Below are 17,636 nucleotides of genomic sequence, written 5' to 3'. Positions count from 1 at the left end.
GGGCATAAGCTCAGAAGCCTCAACTCTTGTCAGTCAGAGCATTGAAACAGCAGCACCGTTCATTTCACTGGGACTTTTTTCTCTGCCCACTTCTCTGTGGAAAAGTGTCTGATTTTCAGAGAGCTTTTAAAACAAAGCAGAGACAAAGCTCACTGAGCAGCAAAAACAAGCTGCATTTGTGAGCAAGTGTCAGAAAAGCAGCATACAAAATTATAACTTTTCATGTTAAATCCTCTTGCACTCCACCACGCTCCACAAAGTACAGCTCCCTGAGTACACTGAGTGAATGGAACAGTAAATTTCTAGCTGTCCAAAAAAGGCTAGGAGAGGAAAAATTAGATCAGATTCAATTCCCCGCAGCGGTTCTCTGCAGCTCCGTGACTGGGCATGGAACAATGGCCACATTTTGTCTAGCGCACGCCACGTGCTTCTCCATGTCCCAGGAGGAATTCAGCCTGGGCAAAAACCCTCCTGCAGGTTCTGCCTGCAAACAGTAGCGCTGCACCGCTACACATCATCTTCAGCATAACTCAGGGCAAAAAGCAAACTTTTCCACCAGGTAAACTGCGAGGGAATAGCACTGTTGTCTAAAAACGTATCAGAGGGGAATAAACATCAGGGAGGGAGAAGAGTTATCTAATCTAAACGACAATGTTGGCATAACAAACAGGATGGGCATTTCTGGTAATGCTAAGATACAAAAATCTTAAACAATTTTATGTGAAAGCAACAATAATCTCCACTCCTACATGTAGGCAAATTTTCCAGGATACTCTTGTCATTAGCTGAAAGGGTGAGCTGAAGCCCAGATAGTAAACAGACAAAAAAAAAAAAAAAAAAAAAAAAAAAAAAAGAGGGAAAAAAAGTTGTTTTTTTCTTGCAGAAATAGAAACAAACACAGAAGTTTCACATTAAAAGTATGGTCACCAATGGTGCTTCTGTTTTCAGCTGCAGGTGTAGGTTTCTGTGTCTCCTTGCCCCTTTAAAGTATCTTCAGAGACCGTCATAGCACAGGTCATGCAAGGGAAAGTACTGCAGTGATGAATGAGGTTTCCTTTCGAGGGGAATCTCTACTAAATTTCTACTAAATTTATCTGGTTTGACTGGAAAGGAGTCTAAAACTGACTAATCACTCACTATTTTTTTCTTATTTTCCATCATGGACTAAGTAAAAATTAGAAGTAACCATGTATGTCTTACTCATACCATGTGTTTCAGGGAATTAGGTGCATAGAAGTGCATACCTCTCGCTCTGATGCGACTCAAAGCCAACAGATTTGCCCCTGGACTCAATTCACTCCAGCCATCTAGGATATTACGCAGGGTATTCATTTCACTGATCATCCAAATCTTCATGAGCTGCTACTTGCAAATCACTTCGGACAGCTCTGGGATTAAGTGTCATTCACTCTGTCTTTTACAGTCCATGCAAAGGATATAAAACTGTAGAGCAATGTAGCACCAAATACTAATCAATAATTAATATCTTCATTACCATCAGAATTTAGTAATAGTCCATTTGCAATAGAAATACAGCAAATAAAACAAGATTATGAAACTCTTTGTACTTTCGAAGTGCCCTGAAGTGGTACTAAAATACCACAAAGCCTTGAGGCTCAGAGATGTCTTTACTTCCCAGAAAAATAATGCACAGATATTTAGAAAAAAGTAAAAATAATAATAATTACAAAATCACAGTCATTATGTAAGCCATGCAAAATGAAATGAACTTTATTTTTAATATCAGTAAAAGTACTATTCACTCCTTGTCTCAGAGGCTTCTCAGTTATTCATTTTCTTTATTCCTTGACTGGACTGTTCACAAGTACAGCACGGGAGCATGCCAGGGCAGGAGCATATCACTGCTCCTTCCAGGCCAGCTGTATGAATGTCACAGTAATGGGTACTAAATTTCTAAGGTTACTGAGAATAGATAAGACCATGGAAGGTACTCAAATGCTGTTGCATCACATGTATTCTTACATTTTTCTGTAAGAATAGGTTTCCATGCCTCTGTTGGTGCCCAAACCCAAGCCCAAGCCATGTTCCTGAGCTCTCACACTCCACTGCAATTTTTCATCTAGACACCCACCTAAGGCTGAGTCTAAATCTCCTTAGAGAAACAACCTCTTCCCCTCCTCTCCCCTCCTCTTTCTCCAGGCTTGATGTCTCAGGTGGTACCTGAGGCACCTTTTTGCTTTGCATACAGCTCCCATTGACCTGAGTGGCAACTGTGAGTACTTGACACTTTTGTCAGTAATGCCACTGCCCTGCCAGATGGGCAACCAGAAAGTCACTTGTGGTTTTCCTGGCAGCTGGGAAAAAATGTGATGGCAATGACTTATGTCAGGTGAGCCTTTCATGACTCCAGACCTCAAAGGGTTCATGTAGAATCATAGAATTATAGAATCATAGAATCACAGAATGGCTTGGGTTGGAAGGCACCTTAAAGCCCAACCAGTTCCAACCCCCCTGCCATGGGCAGGGACACCTCCTACTAGACCAGGTTGCTCAGGTCCTCATCCAGCCTGGTCTTGAACACCTCCATTCACAACCTCTCTAGACAACCTGGTCCAGTGCCTCACCACCTCCTGAATGAAGAATTTCTTCCTAACATCTAATCTAAATCTCCCATCTTTTAGTTTAAAACCATTTGCCCTTGACCTAATATTGTATGCCCGAGTAAAAGTTTGGTCTCCATCTTTTTACAAGCACCCTTTAAGTACTGAAAGGCTGTTCTCCTCTGGACCTGCTCTAACAGCCCCACATCCTTCTTGTGCTGAGGGCCCCAAACCTGGACGCGACACTCCAGGTGGGGCATCACCAGGGCAGAGCAGAGGGGCACAATCCCCTCCCTCCACCTGCTGCCCACCCCTCTGTTGATGCAGTCCAGGATGCAGTTGGCCTTCTGGGCTGCAGGCACACACTGCTGGCTCATTCCTGTCAAGCTTTTCATCCACCAGAACCCCCAAGTCCTTCTCTGCAGGGCTGCTCTCAATAGGTTCTCCACCCCATCTGTACTGCCTGGGATTGCCCCAACCCAGATGCAGCACCTTGCACTCAGCTTTGTTGAACCTCATGAGGTTCACATGGGCCCACTTCTCAAGCTTTTACTGGGCCCTTTAGATGTCATCCCTTCCTTCTCTTGTACCAGCTGCACCACTCAGCTTGCAGTGAATGGGGCTACACCTGGCTGGTGTCACTAGCAGTGTTCCCCATAGCTCAGTTCTAAGGCCAGTCCTGTTCAGCACTTTTATCAGTGATCTGGATGCAGGAGTGGAATGCATCCTCAGCAAGTCTAAAGATACTAGACTGGGAGGTGCTGTTTACTCCCTGGAGGGATGAGAGGCCTTGTAGAGGGATCTACATATGTTGGAGCATTGGGCAATCCTCAACAGCATGAAGTTCAACATGAGCCAGCAGTGTACCCTGGCAGCCAAGAGGGCAAACTGCATTTTGGGGTGCATTAAATGCAGGCCAAAAGAGGTGATCCTATGCTATATTTAGTGTTGGTATGGCCTCACATTGAACACTGCATGTAGCTCTGGGCCCCACTATACAAAAAGGATGTCGAGGTCCTTGAAAGTGTCCAAAGGAGGCAACAAAGTTGGTAAAAGGGCTGGAAGGCATGTCCTGTGAGGAGAGGCTGAGGACACTTGGGTTTGTTTGGTTTGCAGGAAAGGAGGCTGAGAGGCGACCACAATTCTCTCTGCAGCTTCCTGAGGGGGAAGATGCAGCTGGTCTCTGCTAGCAGATGACAGGACATGAAGGAATAAGCCAGTGGAGGTTCAGACTGGACATAAAGAAAAATTTATTTACTATGAAGGTGGTCAAACACTGGAACAGACTTCCTTGTGAGGTGGTTGATGCCTCGTGTCTGTCAGTGTTCAAGAAGCGTTTGGACAATGCCCTCAGTGATCTGCTTTAACTTTCAGCTAGCCCTGATGAAGAGGTCAGGCAGCTGGACTCGATGATCTCTGATGGGCCCTTCGTAGTCAACTATTTATTCTATGCTATGCTATGCTGTGCTGTGCTATGCTCTTCTGTCCATTTCTCAGGAGCAGTTTTCAGCTGACAATTTCAGGGCATGTCTGTCTCTTTCCATGGTTCCCTCTCTCACTCCCTCACTTCTTTCCACCTTCCTTAGCAAACCAGGCGGAGATGACCGAGACAAGCCGTGCTCTTCCATGGTGGGGTTTCCAGTGCTCAGGTTCCCTGCCTGGGAGCCATGGAAAAATCACCTGGGGGGACAGCACACAGTGCACAGGTGACAGGGGCATGGGTGACAGGAATTCTGAGGTAAAATAAAAAGCTGAAAGTCGAAATGTTTTCTTCAAGACACGTTTTAGGTGAAGGCTATGTGTTTTAATAGGAAAGTAAAACTGTGTTTTCTATAGCTATACACTGAAAAATCCCACCCTAAGGGTGCCTAAACCCCACACACTTCTTACTAAACAGAAAACCCGTGGAGCCTAAAGTGTTTATGAAGCAAAGCGGCCAGTTAGGGGGGGATCGGGACGTCGGGAAGCGACACCGGGGGCCGTGCCTGTACCCGCGGGGAGCCCCCGGCCGCGGGGCCGCCATGCCGCCCGCCTTCCCCATCCCCTCACGGGGACCCGGGGCTCGCCCCCATGGCCCGGATCCCCTTTGGGGGAGCAGCCCCCACCCTGCCCGGCACCCAGGCCCTCCGGTGGCCGCCGAGGCGCTGTGGGGAGGCGGGGGGCCGGCAGGGGGCGCTGCAGGCGGCGCTGGCCGCCCGGGCGTCCGCGCTTGTCGGCGGGGCCGGCTCGGCGGCGCCGCATCATGTGGGCCGGCCCCTTCCATGGAGCCGGGGCTGCTGCCGAGCGCCTCCTGGGCGGCCGCCGCCATGAGGCTCTGAGGGGCGGCTGCGTGCCCAGCAGCCAGCCGCCAGCCCCGCCGAGCGCCCGCAGCGCGCTGCCGGCAGCTCCCCCGCCAAGGGCAGCCCGGAGCTGCAGCCGCCGCTCCTCCTCCTGCTCCTCCTGCTGCTGCCGCCGCCGCCGCCGCCGCGGGGCCGGGCGGGCGGGCGGGCGGCCCGCGGCCATGTAAAGCGGCAGCGGCCGGGGAGGGGGGGAGCCGAGCGGAGCCCGGGGAGAGGAGCAGCGGCCGCCGCCGGGCGGGCAGGGATCATGGCGACGTCCAATCTCCTGAAGGTGAGCGCGGGGCCCCGCACGGCCCTGCGGGAGGCGGCCCCGGCGGCCGGGCCTGCGGGCGGGGAGCCGGGGGCCGGGGCAGGCCCCGGGCTCGGAGCTCCGCGGGGCGGCTTGGGGCGGAGGGCGCGGGGCCGGGGGGCTCCTGGCGGTGGCCGCCGCTCGCCCTTCCCCGCTGGGGGGCTCCTGGCAGCGGCGGGGGCTTGGGGTCGGCCCCTTTGTTCGTTTGGGGGAGCCCGGGCGTGCGGAGGGCGAGCTGAACAAAAGAGTTGGGAAAAGGCCTTCCGTGGGGAGCAGGTGCTGGGTTGCCACCGCGTTCTCCTTTTTTTTGTATTTATTATTATTAGTATTATTTCCTAACCGTGTTTTTTTCCGCAAAGGAAAACTCCGCGAGGCCTCCCGGTTACGTTCAGCAGCTTGGCTCCTGGAGGCAGGCGTTGGCGCTGGGTGACAGGCGTCAGCCCCCCCGAGCTGCCCCAAGTTTTAACGCAAGTTTTCGCCGTCGCAGGCCGGTGTCGGAGCCCGGGACTGCCCGTCCTGAGCCTTGTGGCACGCGTGTGGCCCCAGAGGCCATGGCAGCACGCAGCAGGCCTACCTCGGACAACTGCTCCCGGAGCCGCCAGCATACGCTTCAGGAATGCCAGGCTGCTTTGGGTGGAAGGCCCCAAAGAGGCTCCTTCCATCAGTTAGCAGTGTAAAATACACATAAATGTGAAGTTCATGTGTCCAGCACTCTGTGCGATACTTAAATACTATTCTGAAGAAGTGCTGCCCGCGTTTGAGCAACCTGACCTATTTTGGATGTATAGGTTTGCCCTCAGAGTGCTGGTTGTACTGCTCGGAGATGCTCAGTGAGAAAATGAGAAATAATGGATAGCCTTCTTTCTGCTTGGTGTCCGAAACAGAAAGGTTTAACTGCCTGAAAATACCTATAAAATAATAATTTTATTGAAATTTAAGTGCACCTAAAATGAATTATCATTAATTCCTTTCTTTTTGCCTAAGTGGGTAGCTAGATTTTAAAGGAAATAAGGCTCAAATAAAAACATGAAATTAAAAAATTCAAGACTGCTGGAGGAAAAACTTCAAGTTTCACCCAGAACTCTTGAGGCATAATGTGATTTTGTTTTTTGTGGAAGAGGATGATTTTAGAGTGAACAAACTCGGTTTGTCTACTAGTTATTGTTTCAGTCCTTCACTTTGCAGTGCATCTAAGGATCTCTGGAAAGGCTGCTGTGTGCTTTGAGGAGACCTGGTTGTGTAGCCCATAGCAGACAGAAGAAACAGGCCTGTGAGATTTGTCAGCATTCCACTTCAGCTGTTTTGAAAGAAAAATAGGTGTACAGTAAGTGAAAATAGTCAAAGGTGTTGATTTTGTGAGATGGCTCTTTCTGGTCTGAAGCCTCGTTGTTGGCTTAGTGATGTCTTTGCAATTGGCTTTTAAACCGTGAGCATTTTAAATTGACAACAAGTTGTATGTATGCACAGTGAGTTTCAGGAAAAAATGCTATATATGTACTTAGAGCAGGCCTTTTTGACACTGTGGGTTTTTTTAAGCAATATATCTTAGTTTCCTAAAGACAATAATCTATGAGTCCTGTGTTACAAAAGGGAATTTTGTTCAGTGATTTGACTTTGTTTATAATGACATACTAAACCAGTAGGAAAATTGGAGCTAGAGAAGGTCTTCTGTTCCCCACTTCTGATTCTCGGAGTGCTCTCAGAGAAGCAAGCTGTCAGTCCCAGGTCGCTGTCGATTGGCAGTGCCTTGTACTGATGGAGGTTTGGAGATGTACTTCTGCTTTCATGTTCAGGGCAAAAAAAGCAATGTCCCCTGTACAGGAAAAATCCTTGAGTAAGAAAGGAAAGGTGTTAAAATCAGTATTTTTTTTTTCTGTATTTTTTTCCCAAAAAGCCCATGCAATCAAATCCAAGTCAGGTTTAAGTGGGTCTTGTTTTTGCTAGGATAAACAGGAACAAAGAATTTTCTTTGGTTTTCCCCCATCGTCTCTTGACCTTCTCCACAGCTGAGAAAATGAAGTGAAATGCTCGTTTCTTACTCTACTAATGGATACTAGCAGAATCAAAATGGGACTGCTGCTCATCACTTTAAAGAGCATCACTGAAACTTAACTAATCCAGTTGTCATAACTGTGCAATGTAAACAGTTTTTTGGTGAGAAGCATGTTCTGAAAGAGCCTTCTTCAAATGCAGAATTAAGAGTGACCAATGCGAACTGATGCCACGCAGGGAATTCTAATGTGACCAGACTAGTAAAGCACTCAGGAAGAGCTGGGCATTGCCTGGTAAGCTAGTTTGTACCAACCTGTAGCACTGTTGAGGTTTGTTTTTTTTGTTTGTTTTTTTTTTGCAGGTGGCTCATGAGTACCATAGAAGTCGTTTCTCTTAAACTGGGTGTGAGGCTGGTACTTTCAGCATGGGGTACTTTGTTTCAGGGAATGTGTTGGATTTGTAACCTGTTCACTTTGTTGGTGGCAAGATCTTGTAAGCCAGTTCTCTCCAGACATGAAGGTAAACGAGATTTTCTGCAGCTCCTGGAATAGAAAGCAGCACAGTTTATCGCAGCACAAAGAAAACCTGAAGCTGTATCCATGCTAGCAGGTCTTGACACTCTTGTAGAGCTTACTGGAGCTGTTGGAGGTGGCAGCAAGTGCAAGACTCCATGCATGCAGGATGAATTGCGGTTTGAGCCTGGTATTAGGAGGAAGCAGCAAGGGAAGTAGCAGATGCTCTGTGGATTTAAGTGAAACAAGAACCACGATTTACCCTTCCATTTGCTGTATTTTTGGATCTTATGCCTCTGTCACTTACAGCTGGCAACATCTGAATTTGTTTTAATTCTTCAGCTTAAAGGAAATATATCCAGATTCGTATTTTAGGTTCATCAGTTTCTTCCTGCTTATTTCTAATTAGAGTAGCTTTAAGAAGCTCATGAATGTTGCACGTTGGTTAGTTACACAGCAGAACATTCCATGTGGCTACTTTTCTGCTTTGTGTAGCAACTTCGCTACTATCATTATACTGATTCTTAGAGCTGCTGGGGGGAGAGATCAATCAGATTGTGAATCTTCATGCTTACTGCAGTCTAGGAGCTCGTATTTCCCACTTCATACGTCTGTGAACTAGCCTTTCATTGTCTGAAAACAGTTCGGTAGTAAAAGCAAAGATGTTATTGAAATGTGCTTTATAATAGAGGGTGTTGCTTTTTCAGTGTTGTTCCAAGCATCTGACAGATCAGGACTGCAGTTCTGTGCACCTAAAATGTTGAGAATACACGGTAAAGAGTGCTGCTGAATGGCCGAGCGGACACTTCAAAGTACAGAGGGGCAACAGCAGGGAGGTCTGGGAGCAGAGCCTTGCTCCTCTGATTTCTAGTCTAGTTCCCGTTGAATTCCACATTTACTGAGGCTTTTGTACCGTATTATGTGCCTGCTTCTGCTGTGCTTCTCTGAAACTTGCTTGTAGCGATGGAGAAGAATTTCATGTTATGTGGTAGTACCCAAATCAGTAAAACTGTTAGTGCAACAATTCAGATTGCGTTCTTGTACTAATTCTACATAATATCCACCAACATAGGCTGGGAGGTTTTCTGTGTGATAGCGTAAAATAGTGTGTTTAGTTTATAATAGTTTGTTTGTAGAAGAAAGGAAAGCTCTAGCATATATTTCAATATAATAGCCAAGCAGTACGCATTTCAAATGAAGTTTAGTGTTAAAATGGAACTTTAAATCTCTGAGCACATCTAGTAAAGTGACTTTTGAAACAGAGTATTTCATAAGTGCAGTTATTTTCCAAAGTGTTAAATTTTAAACTCCTAGGGTGGTTACTTAGCCGGGGTATGGCCATCAAGCCTAATCCGTGTTGTCAGAGGAGACGTGGTAAGCGCAGTAACTCTAGTCGGAGGTGTGACTTACCTTCCTGCTTACCTTCCCTTATAGCTGCGTTTTGAGGAAATGAGCTGAGAAAGAAAAATCTCCAGGAAATACCAGTCAGAAGTCAGCGGGGTGCACAGGTGCTCAAGGAAGTGGGAACAGGTCCTTCGTTTTGTCTGGGTCACTGGTGGTTATGTGACTTCGGTAACAACGAAGAATTACCACTGTTTGACATCTTCTACTGTAAAACTGTTTTTGAATTATTCTAATGTGCTAAGAGGGGCAGGGTTATTGAATGTGACCGATGCACAGCACGCTGTGTTGTGCACCCTTTCTTGTTGTAGCTTCAGTACAAGAGCATGAGATGAGCGGTCACAAAAGTGTGACTCCATCTGCAAAATGCTGAATTGTTAATTGAGATTAAAGAGTAGTTTAGCTGAGTGGGATTTTTAATCCCAATAATCACGTTCCCTCATCTGCTTAATTTAGGAATAGAGGAGGAAGTGTAAAAAAAAGTCTTAGGTATAGGAAACAAAGTTCTAAACTTCCTTTGTTGTGTTTTCTGCCAAGCTTTATTTAGGAAATTCTTTTTAATTAGGTGCATGTTTGTTGCAACTGGGCGTGTGGTTTTTACAACTGAAGTGGAGTTTGTGTGCTTCTTAGCATGTACCGGGAAATCACGATGTCAATTGCATAAACACTACTACTTGCAAATACTATTTTACTTCCTCTGTGTTTTACAGTGAAACAAGGCTTACTCACAAAGATGGAGCATTCATTTTTATTTATTTTTATCTTCATCTGTGTTCAGCAAAGGGCTGAATTGCAGAACAGGCATCTCGCCTTTACCAGAAAACTTAGGAGATCTACTCTGAAGTTTCACTCCAAAGGAAAACTTTTAAAGACATTGGTTTTACTTACCTTGTAATGCTTTTGCTGGAACTTCTAACTCAGCAGCTAGTCTTTCAAGTTCATTATCCTGCAAAGAGGGACTGGGAACAGAAACGTCTGCAAGTAGAGGCTAATCATTTTCACAGGAACAGAAGAGATGTGAGAAAGTCATCAAAGTTTGGGAAGTAATTGTAAAGCCAGGCCTGTTTGGGGGAAGAATGTATTTGAGGATTTTCAAAGATGCGGCATTCAAATTATTATTATTATTTTACAGGGGAAGATAACAAGCAAAAGTCCCTTTCTCTGAATTTGACAAGCAATTCAAAATATTTTCTTACATGATGAAAACATTCTGAACTTCCTTGGACAGGGGCTGCTTCCATGAGGCCCATACTCAGTGCCTACCACAACGATTTGATAATGCTGTGAGGTCTCCCGGTGCTGTTGCTATAAAAATTGTCCCTGCGATGCCTGTTGCATCTTTATAACTTAAAGCTGAGACGTAAGAGCAGCAGGGGATACAGGTTCCAAACTGTGCTTATTCTGAATATTAAATAACAAATGTGTTTGTAAGTTTCCATGTACAAACTAATCAGAAGAAGGTGTTTTAGAGAACATGGCATGCTGCTCTGCTTATTTATCTGAAGAGATGCTGGTGGCAGAACAGTGCACTTGTCAGAATTTCAAGTAGTTAGACTGTGTTATTTGCTGTAGTTGAAGTGAATTGTGTCAAATTTGCATTACTAGCCACGACAATGAGCTGTTCAGAAGTAAACGGTGTATTGGAACATAATGCTGGAGATAACCAATAGTCGTTCCGCCACAACTTCCATTCAACTGTTTCTTTAATTGCAGATTTTTCTTTTTAAAATGTGGAACTGCAAGCAAATAGGATTACAAGAGTAAAAGTTGTTTCTCTCTTAAAGTGGTTTGGTTTGGTTTTGTTTAATAATGGAAGTCAGCCTAATCAGAAAAATATGGGAGCACTTGGTTTCTTTAACTTTCCTCTTCATTTGTACAGCGAGCTTGAAAAAAATCTCCTTGGATTAGATTTTTGGGAACAGTGTGAATCCTTCTTAACTGCACCAACTGTAACCTTGGCTGTGGAGTTGCTGATGGCCAGTTAGCCCGCAGGAAGGCAGTCTGTGATACAACTGCTCCTGTGTTACTCTGCGTCCTTCCTCTCCTCGCTGCTCATGTCAAGCACACGTGGAGCTAAAGGTACATGGCAGCATCCACAGGGGTTACACCTGGCTCCTAGCTGCCATCTTGGTCGTGGTAACTCATTCAGAAGAGGTTTGCAGCCCTGCCTCCTGTCTGTTGCCGTGTGTGTCTTGGCTGGAGCAGTTCAGCTGATGGAGTATCATTCGTGTTGTCCGTGTATAGCTCCATTAACAGGTGGAGAACATTTGCTGGAACCTGTTGCACTGTACTAATGCAGTGAGTGAAGGAAGAAGTTGGCTACCAGATTCTCTAAGAAACAAGTAATAGCTTTGTCACTCTTTAGAATAATACTTTCTGTTAAAACTTGATTCGGCTATGGTGCTGTTGCTGAAATGCCGGGTAATATGAGACACCTCTGAGAAGGTGTTTTTATGTTATCCACAGAAACTGCAATCCTTAAAGATCACTCTAAATAATAAGCTATTTTACTTACAACACATTTTTTTTTGTTCCTTTTAGAATAAAGGTTCGCTTCAATTTGAAGACAAATGGGATTTCATGCGCCCTATCGTTCTGAAACTTCTTCGTCAGGAGTCTGTCACAAAGCAGCAATGGTTTGATCTGTTTTCGTAAGTAATTTTTTGGCATCTTGTGTTTTCCTGTGCAATAGAAATACTGTTATGGTACTACTTATCCTACTAGTTTGTTGGGTTTCACCAAGTCTGCCTACTTCACAGTAAATGCACAGAAGTAGTGTTTTACTGGGACTGAGATCTTTGCAAATAAAGTGGAGAAAGAACAGCAGAGCTTTGACTTCATCTGATCATAGTAAACGAGTTTTCTACCTGCCCACAAAGCTTTTGTTAGAGACACAATGTTGATTACTACTTCGGCTGTAATTTCATTTAAAGGCAGTTTGAATGTTAAATTGTTCTGATTTAAATGGTTTTCTTCTCAAGTAACTGAAGAATGCTACTGAAGTAAAAGGGTAATGCAGATTAACTGGTTTAAGCTGAATAATTGCTTACCTTAAGAGTAATACATAGAACATTTTTCAGACATTGTTTGCATTATTGTACTTTCTAAAAACCTAAGAGGTAGAGATCCCTCTCTCAGGATAAAAACACTGCTGTTTTCCTCCTTCCAAAAAGCCTGAAGTTACTTCCTGTTAGGTGCTGCTTTTTTTTTCCTTAAAATACATTATGTCACCTTTGTCAACATAATATGGAAGTGAGTTACAACATACTTATCAAAAGTTTACCTAAAATCATCTTTGTCTCAACATGGAGTTATTTTCTCTTAAATACAGTTGCAGCTTAAATCTGCAGTTTCTTTCTCTGATTGTTAAAATCATTCACAAAAGTTTAGTTTGAAATGCAGTCTTGTTGCTCTTTTTGAATCACAGTGCAGTAATTCCCTTTAGAGCCATCTGATTGCACCTGTCACACTTTTCTGCCAACCAAACAGAAAGGTAGTTTATCATGTAATGAATTTTAATATCTTATGATATCACTGCTGCAGTAGTTGCCAGAAATGTGGTGTAGTTAAGTTACGAATTCAGTCCTGAGTCATTGCCTTCATTTTTTTTAATAACTAGTTCGATAATTCTGCATTGGTGTTGAAATTTTCTAAATATTATTTTGCTCGTAGCTGAATTGTTGAACTGAACTTAATTACCTTTAATTTAAGTATATCAAGGGAAAGTATCCCACTCTCCCAAGTTTCTGTTTTTGGACAGTGCTTTTTGTTAAACTTTGTAATAACAATTTGAAAGCTGTAGGTGTCTTCTACCTGCTCTTTGTGTATTATCTTCCAGCAGTGCTTTTTAACTTCTGCCGGAAAATGGTGGCATTCTGAATACAGTAACATTTTTTCTGCCCATGAAACTTACATAAGCCTCTTAAGTTAGCTAGACCTCTGTAAATCCTTGGCCAGCACCTTTGTTCTGTGTAAAAGGAACTTTCTATCTTGCAGGTTTTGTCTTTTCAGTTAAACTAAAAAAGTTGCTTTTGTATTGAAATAACTGAATTAGAAGGAACAAAGCCATACCTGTAGATTCTGTAGTTGCTTTCCTGCAAAGACTTGGCCTTATTATTGAAAGGAGGAAGAAAAAACAGGGGAACGTAATGAGCCAAAAAAAAAAACAAAACAAAAAAACAAACAAAAACAAAAAAAAAAACTTGATAGTCTACACTAAATATGATGTTATAGGTAGAGTGTAACTTGCTTTGTTTAGCCTTTAACGTGGAAAGGAAATAGGAATTAAGTTACACTTGCTGGCCTGTCACCTGAGAAACTCAGGAATTTATTTGAATATTGATTAAAACTCATTAATATAATTTAGCGTTGTGTTGCTCTTTGGTAGCTTTTCTGCAGTAGAGCTGCACTTCAAAATGTTCCCACGATTGTGAAATGTTTAAGTGATCTTATTAAACTATTTAAAACTTTTTAAGTTCACTGATGCCTGGACCTTAGGTTTCTCACCTGGAAGGCTGGTTTCCTTTGCAGAAGGATTTTGTGATGCTTGGATTGTGAAAGTTTGAGTGAAGGCTGTGTCTTAGGGTATTTTAGAGTAACACAGGCTGAGTTGCAGTACTTCTGTTGGCAAGTGATTTCCATCATTGTTAAACAGAAGCTTTAAATAACTGTCCGTAATGCAGCAAGGATTACGGAAAAGGTGGTGAAGACAAATTTGGCTTCTGCATATTCTTTAAATCTCCTTCTTGACCATAGTATTTTCCTAGCCAGGTTGCTGTTACTGCTTTCCCATACTTCCTTAAAGTTTCAGTCTCTTCTCCAAACATGTTTTCTTGCATGTGTCACTGTGATCTACTCACATATTGTTGGACAATGATAAATAAAGTATGTATTGTTTTCTTACAAGTACTTAAATTATGGCTGTTTCAGCCTCATATATTAAACTTTGAGTAGTTGCTACTAAAAGATGAATAAATTGTTTTCTAGAGATGTACATGCCGTTTGCTTGTGGGATGACAAAGGTCCAGCAAAAATCCATCAGGCTCTGAAGGAAGACATCCTTGATTTTATTAAACAAGCACAAGCAGTAAGTTGTTAACGTTTCATAATTTGTATTCGTATTATTAGAAAAAGTAACCAAATGGTTCTGACTTTCTTTGGATTGAAATGCATTGCTTTTTGTTTGAAATGTTGATATTCTAGAGATTGTAATTACCCTGTAAACTTCTATTGACAAACAGAAGACTTAGCCTTGAGCATTTGCTTTGTCTCATTGTTTTCTCACAGTTCTTGAAACTGGGGCAAGCAATGACTTTCTTCTTTTAAGCATTATTTTTGTTAACCCAACGATACTTATGTGGTATTCTTCCTCTTGAAAATTACTTGAGGCAAAGTTTTCTATAAGAAATTACTGTCTGGGAAGTACTTTTTGTCTAACTTCAGTGCTTTGCTGACATTCATTAATGGTTTTTAAATGTCATATGTATGGCATATTAGAAACATCTGTTCTGTTGGCTCAGCAAGATTCGCTGTCCAGTTTTATGGACTCTCTGCAAATAGTCATCAATAGATTCAAAAGGCAACTTTTGTTTTTAAAAATGTATAGTAATAGATGTTCCATGTAATAAGGGATTTGGAAGTAATCTCTTGTGAGATTCAAAAAAATAAATGAGTAAAATTCCATGACAAAGATTTGCAAAGGAGAAAATGAACCATTACAATCTTTCTCTAGTGAAGAAATTTACAATGCTACGGCTTTCTTCAAAGGAAGATACAGTTCTTGTATCTCAGGCCTGTATATAAGCAGGCATATATATGTTGATTTTTATTTACTTTTAAGTTCTATCGTGCATACATGCATAAATGCTGTGCTGAACTGGGGCCTTCAATGTGGTCTGTGTTGGCTGCTGGTTTAGGGGCATCTTTTTAGGCATTACGATAGTGGTTGTAGTTCCCAAGCATTGCTAAAATATACATGTTAACTACCTACCTGGGCCTAATCAAAGGTAAGTAGATGCATTAAATTAAACTTTCCCACTATATATAATGTAACAATCCTTACAGGCGTGTACTTTTTGTAGGTATAGTTGTACCAGTGCAAGCCTCTAAGACCAAAGATTTTAAGCTTCTTGACTTGCAGATGGCTTAAAAAAATTATTCAGTTGGAAACATGTTAACAACTTCTTTGCTGGTACCTTTCTTTTCCATTTAGGAAAGGTCCACATGCCACAGGTTGATGACCACTGCTCTAATGTAAATGGCACTTAAATACATAGACATTCTTATTCTGATATATCCATATATTTGTATTTTATATGGGAAAATATTTCCAGTATAAAGTTAATCTGTTTTTCATGCAGAAATTTGTTTATAAAATACCTCCTCTTCTTCCCCCTCCTCCAGAGAGTGCTGAGCCATCAAGATGATACAGCTTTACTAAAAGCATATATAGTGGAGTGGCGCAAGTTCTTCACCCAGTGTGATATTTTGCCCAAGCCATTTTGTCAATTAGAGATTACTTTAATGGGCAAGCAGGGCAGCAACAAGAAGTCAAATGTAGAAGACAGTATTGTTCGAAAGGTAAGTGAGAGGTATTAAGGAGTTCTGTTGTGCACTGTTCTGCCTATGGTAATAGTACAGAAGATACTGTGTGTCTAAAGATGAAATTGCACTAACCATATAATATGATGTATCATTTTGCTTCAGCGTGAGGGTCAGAACAAATTGCACCTTTTTTTTTTCTCTCCATGGCAATTTCACTTTCTAGTTTTGCTTTGGCTATAAACAGTTCTGTTCAGATGATTAAAGCAGTTCTTTTTTTGTTGTTGTTGAGTGGTTGTTGTTTTTTATTTACTTAAAATTATAACTTCAGTCCTAGTGGAGGGGCAATTACAAACTCAGCTACTGTGAAAACTTTTCCTATGCTTGGGAAGTTCTCCATATAATCACCCAAAATGATCTGTTTATTTTCATCAGATATCTGCATTAAATAATTCCCTGTCTATAATATCTAAAAGCCGCTTGACCATGAGAAATCTGTGATGTGTATCTGAGGTTGGTTAACGTTCCCTCTGTTTTCTTCTCCATTTGTTACACATTGCAGCTCTCATAAACCCATTCTGTAATTGTACAGTGCAAACATAATGTGCATATTAAATATGCACATTAAATGTGCAAATAAAGGTTTGCTTTAGGGAACATAGGAATGTTTTGAACAATTTCCTTCCACTACACATGACTTTAACATTAGAAATGGAAATTCAGCTGAAATTGCCATACAGTTGTGGAGAAACTTAGAATAAAGAAAGGTAAAATGAACTCTCAGAAGGATGTCTGGCTTTTATCAGATGCTTTTTGTGTTAAAATCTGAAGTACAAAGCAATAGTGAAAGGCTATGCAGTCTTACCATTAACTTTGCTGTGTTGCTGTGTCATCTTTTCTGAAACTTGTTTTTTGTAAGTTTGTTCACAATCATGAGTCAGAATTTGAACTGGTAAATTTTACAATTCCAGCTGCTTTCCACTGCCAGCATAGACTGATAAGTGGTGTGCTTAGGGTGCATGCATGGTAGTTACTGCCATGTTTGAAGGTACATGGTGATACCTGATGAATATGCTTTGCTCTGCGTATTGAACTTCTGTGTTAGGGAAACGAAATCCAAAAACTGATTTTTCTTTATGTAACTGTTGTGTTATTTGAGTTTTGGCTTAAGACTGAGCCTGCCAAATGACGAACTGTTTGTCTCAGAAGTACCCCCTGGTACTACAACTCCTGACGCATTCTATTGCTGGAAGTGGTACTTGGCTAATTAATGAGAGCTGTAGAAGGAATACAGAAGCAATACAGAATGCTAGAAGTTAATATCTGAATCAAATGATCTTTGCTTCTCCACTTGCCCCATTTCATAAAGTAAGCTTAACATATAAATAGCATATTACTTCTATAACAACCCAAGAGCAAGTTCTAAAATAGGTATATAACCTGCAAGCTACATTATAACCTTTTTGATTTCTGTTTCTGCTCTCTTGTATTATTTTTTTTTTTGTATAAACTTAGGTCTGTGTATACCTTTCTGATGGAATTTTTTTTTCCTTCCTGATATGCAGCTCATGCTAGATACGTGGAATGAATCCATATTTTCAAATATAAAAAATAGACTTCAGGACAGTGCAATGAAGCTAGTTCATGCTGAAAGACTAGGAGAAGCTTTTGACTCTCAACTTGTAATTGGAGTTCGAGAATCATATGGTATGTCTCGCACAAGCTGATCTCTCTTGCCTCCTTACCCAAGGAAATGAATTTTCATCATAGAAGTTGACAGATCTGTTGGTAATTTTGGAATGATTATCTCATTTTGTACTGAAGATGTTGTTATGTGGTACCAACTAAATTCTGTTCCAAGTATCTATAACTTCTAAGTGATTTTGCTATGAATTGGTTTCTGCAAAATTGGTATTTTCAAGGAGCAAACGTTTTGATCTTTTAAGTTTGCAGCAATAACCTCAAGTCTGTGCTATTTTCCATACCATTTGAGATTTTTCTG

The 17,636-nt window shown here is 42.2% G+C and overlaps 1 protein-coding gene across 1 annotated transcript in view; it reads left to right on the top strand.

The window, feature by feature from the left end:
• The first annotated feature begins 4,874 nt into the window (after positions 1-4,874).
• CUL5 (cullin 5) overlaps positions 4,875-17,636 on the top strand; it is a 32,890-nt gene continuing 20,128 nt past the window's right edge. The window contains exons 1-5 of the mRNA XM_027468475.3: positions 4,875-5,171; positions 11,636-11,745; positions 14,081-14,180; positions 15,497-15,673; positions 17,200-17,341. Coding sequence (XP_027324276.1) covers positions 5,148-5,171; positions 11,636-11,745; positions 14,081-14,180; positions 15,497-15,673; positions 17,200-17,341 — 553 coding nt within the window. The 5' untranslated portion in view covers positions 4,875-5,147. The remainder of the gene's footprint in view (positions 5,172-11,635; positions 11,746-14,080; positions 14,181-15,496; positions 15,674-17,199; positions 17,342-17,636) is intronic.

This window comes from Anas platyrhynchos, chromosome 1, assembly GCF_047663525.1.
Source record: "Anas platyrhynchos isolate ZD024472 breed Pekin duck chromosome 1, IASCAAS_PekinDuck_T2T, whole genome shotgun sequence".
NCBI classification, from domain to species: Eukaryota; Metazoa; Chordata; class Aves; order Anseriformes; family Anatidae; genus Anas; species Anas platyrhynchos.
Note: the sequence above shows the minus strand (reverse complement) of the source record. Positions and strands in the feature narration are given on the sequence as shown.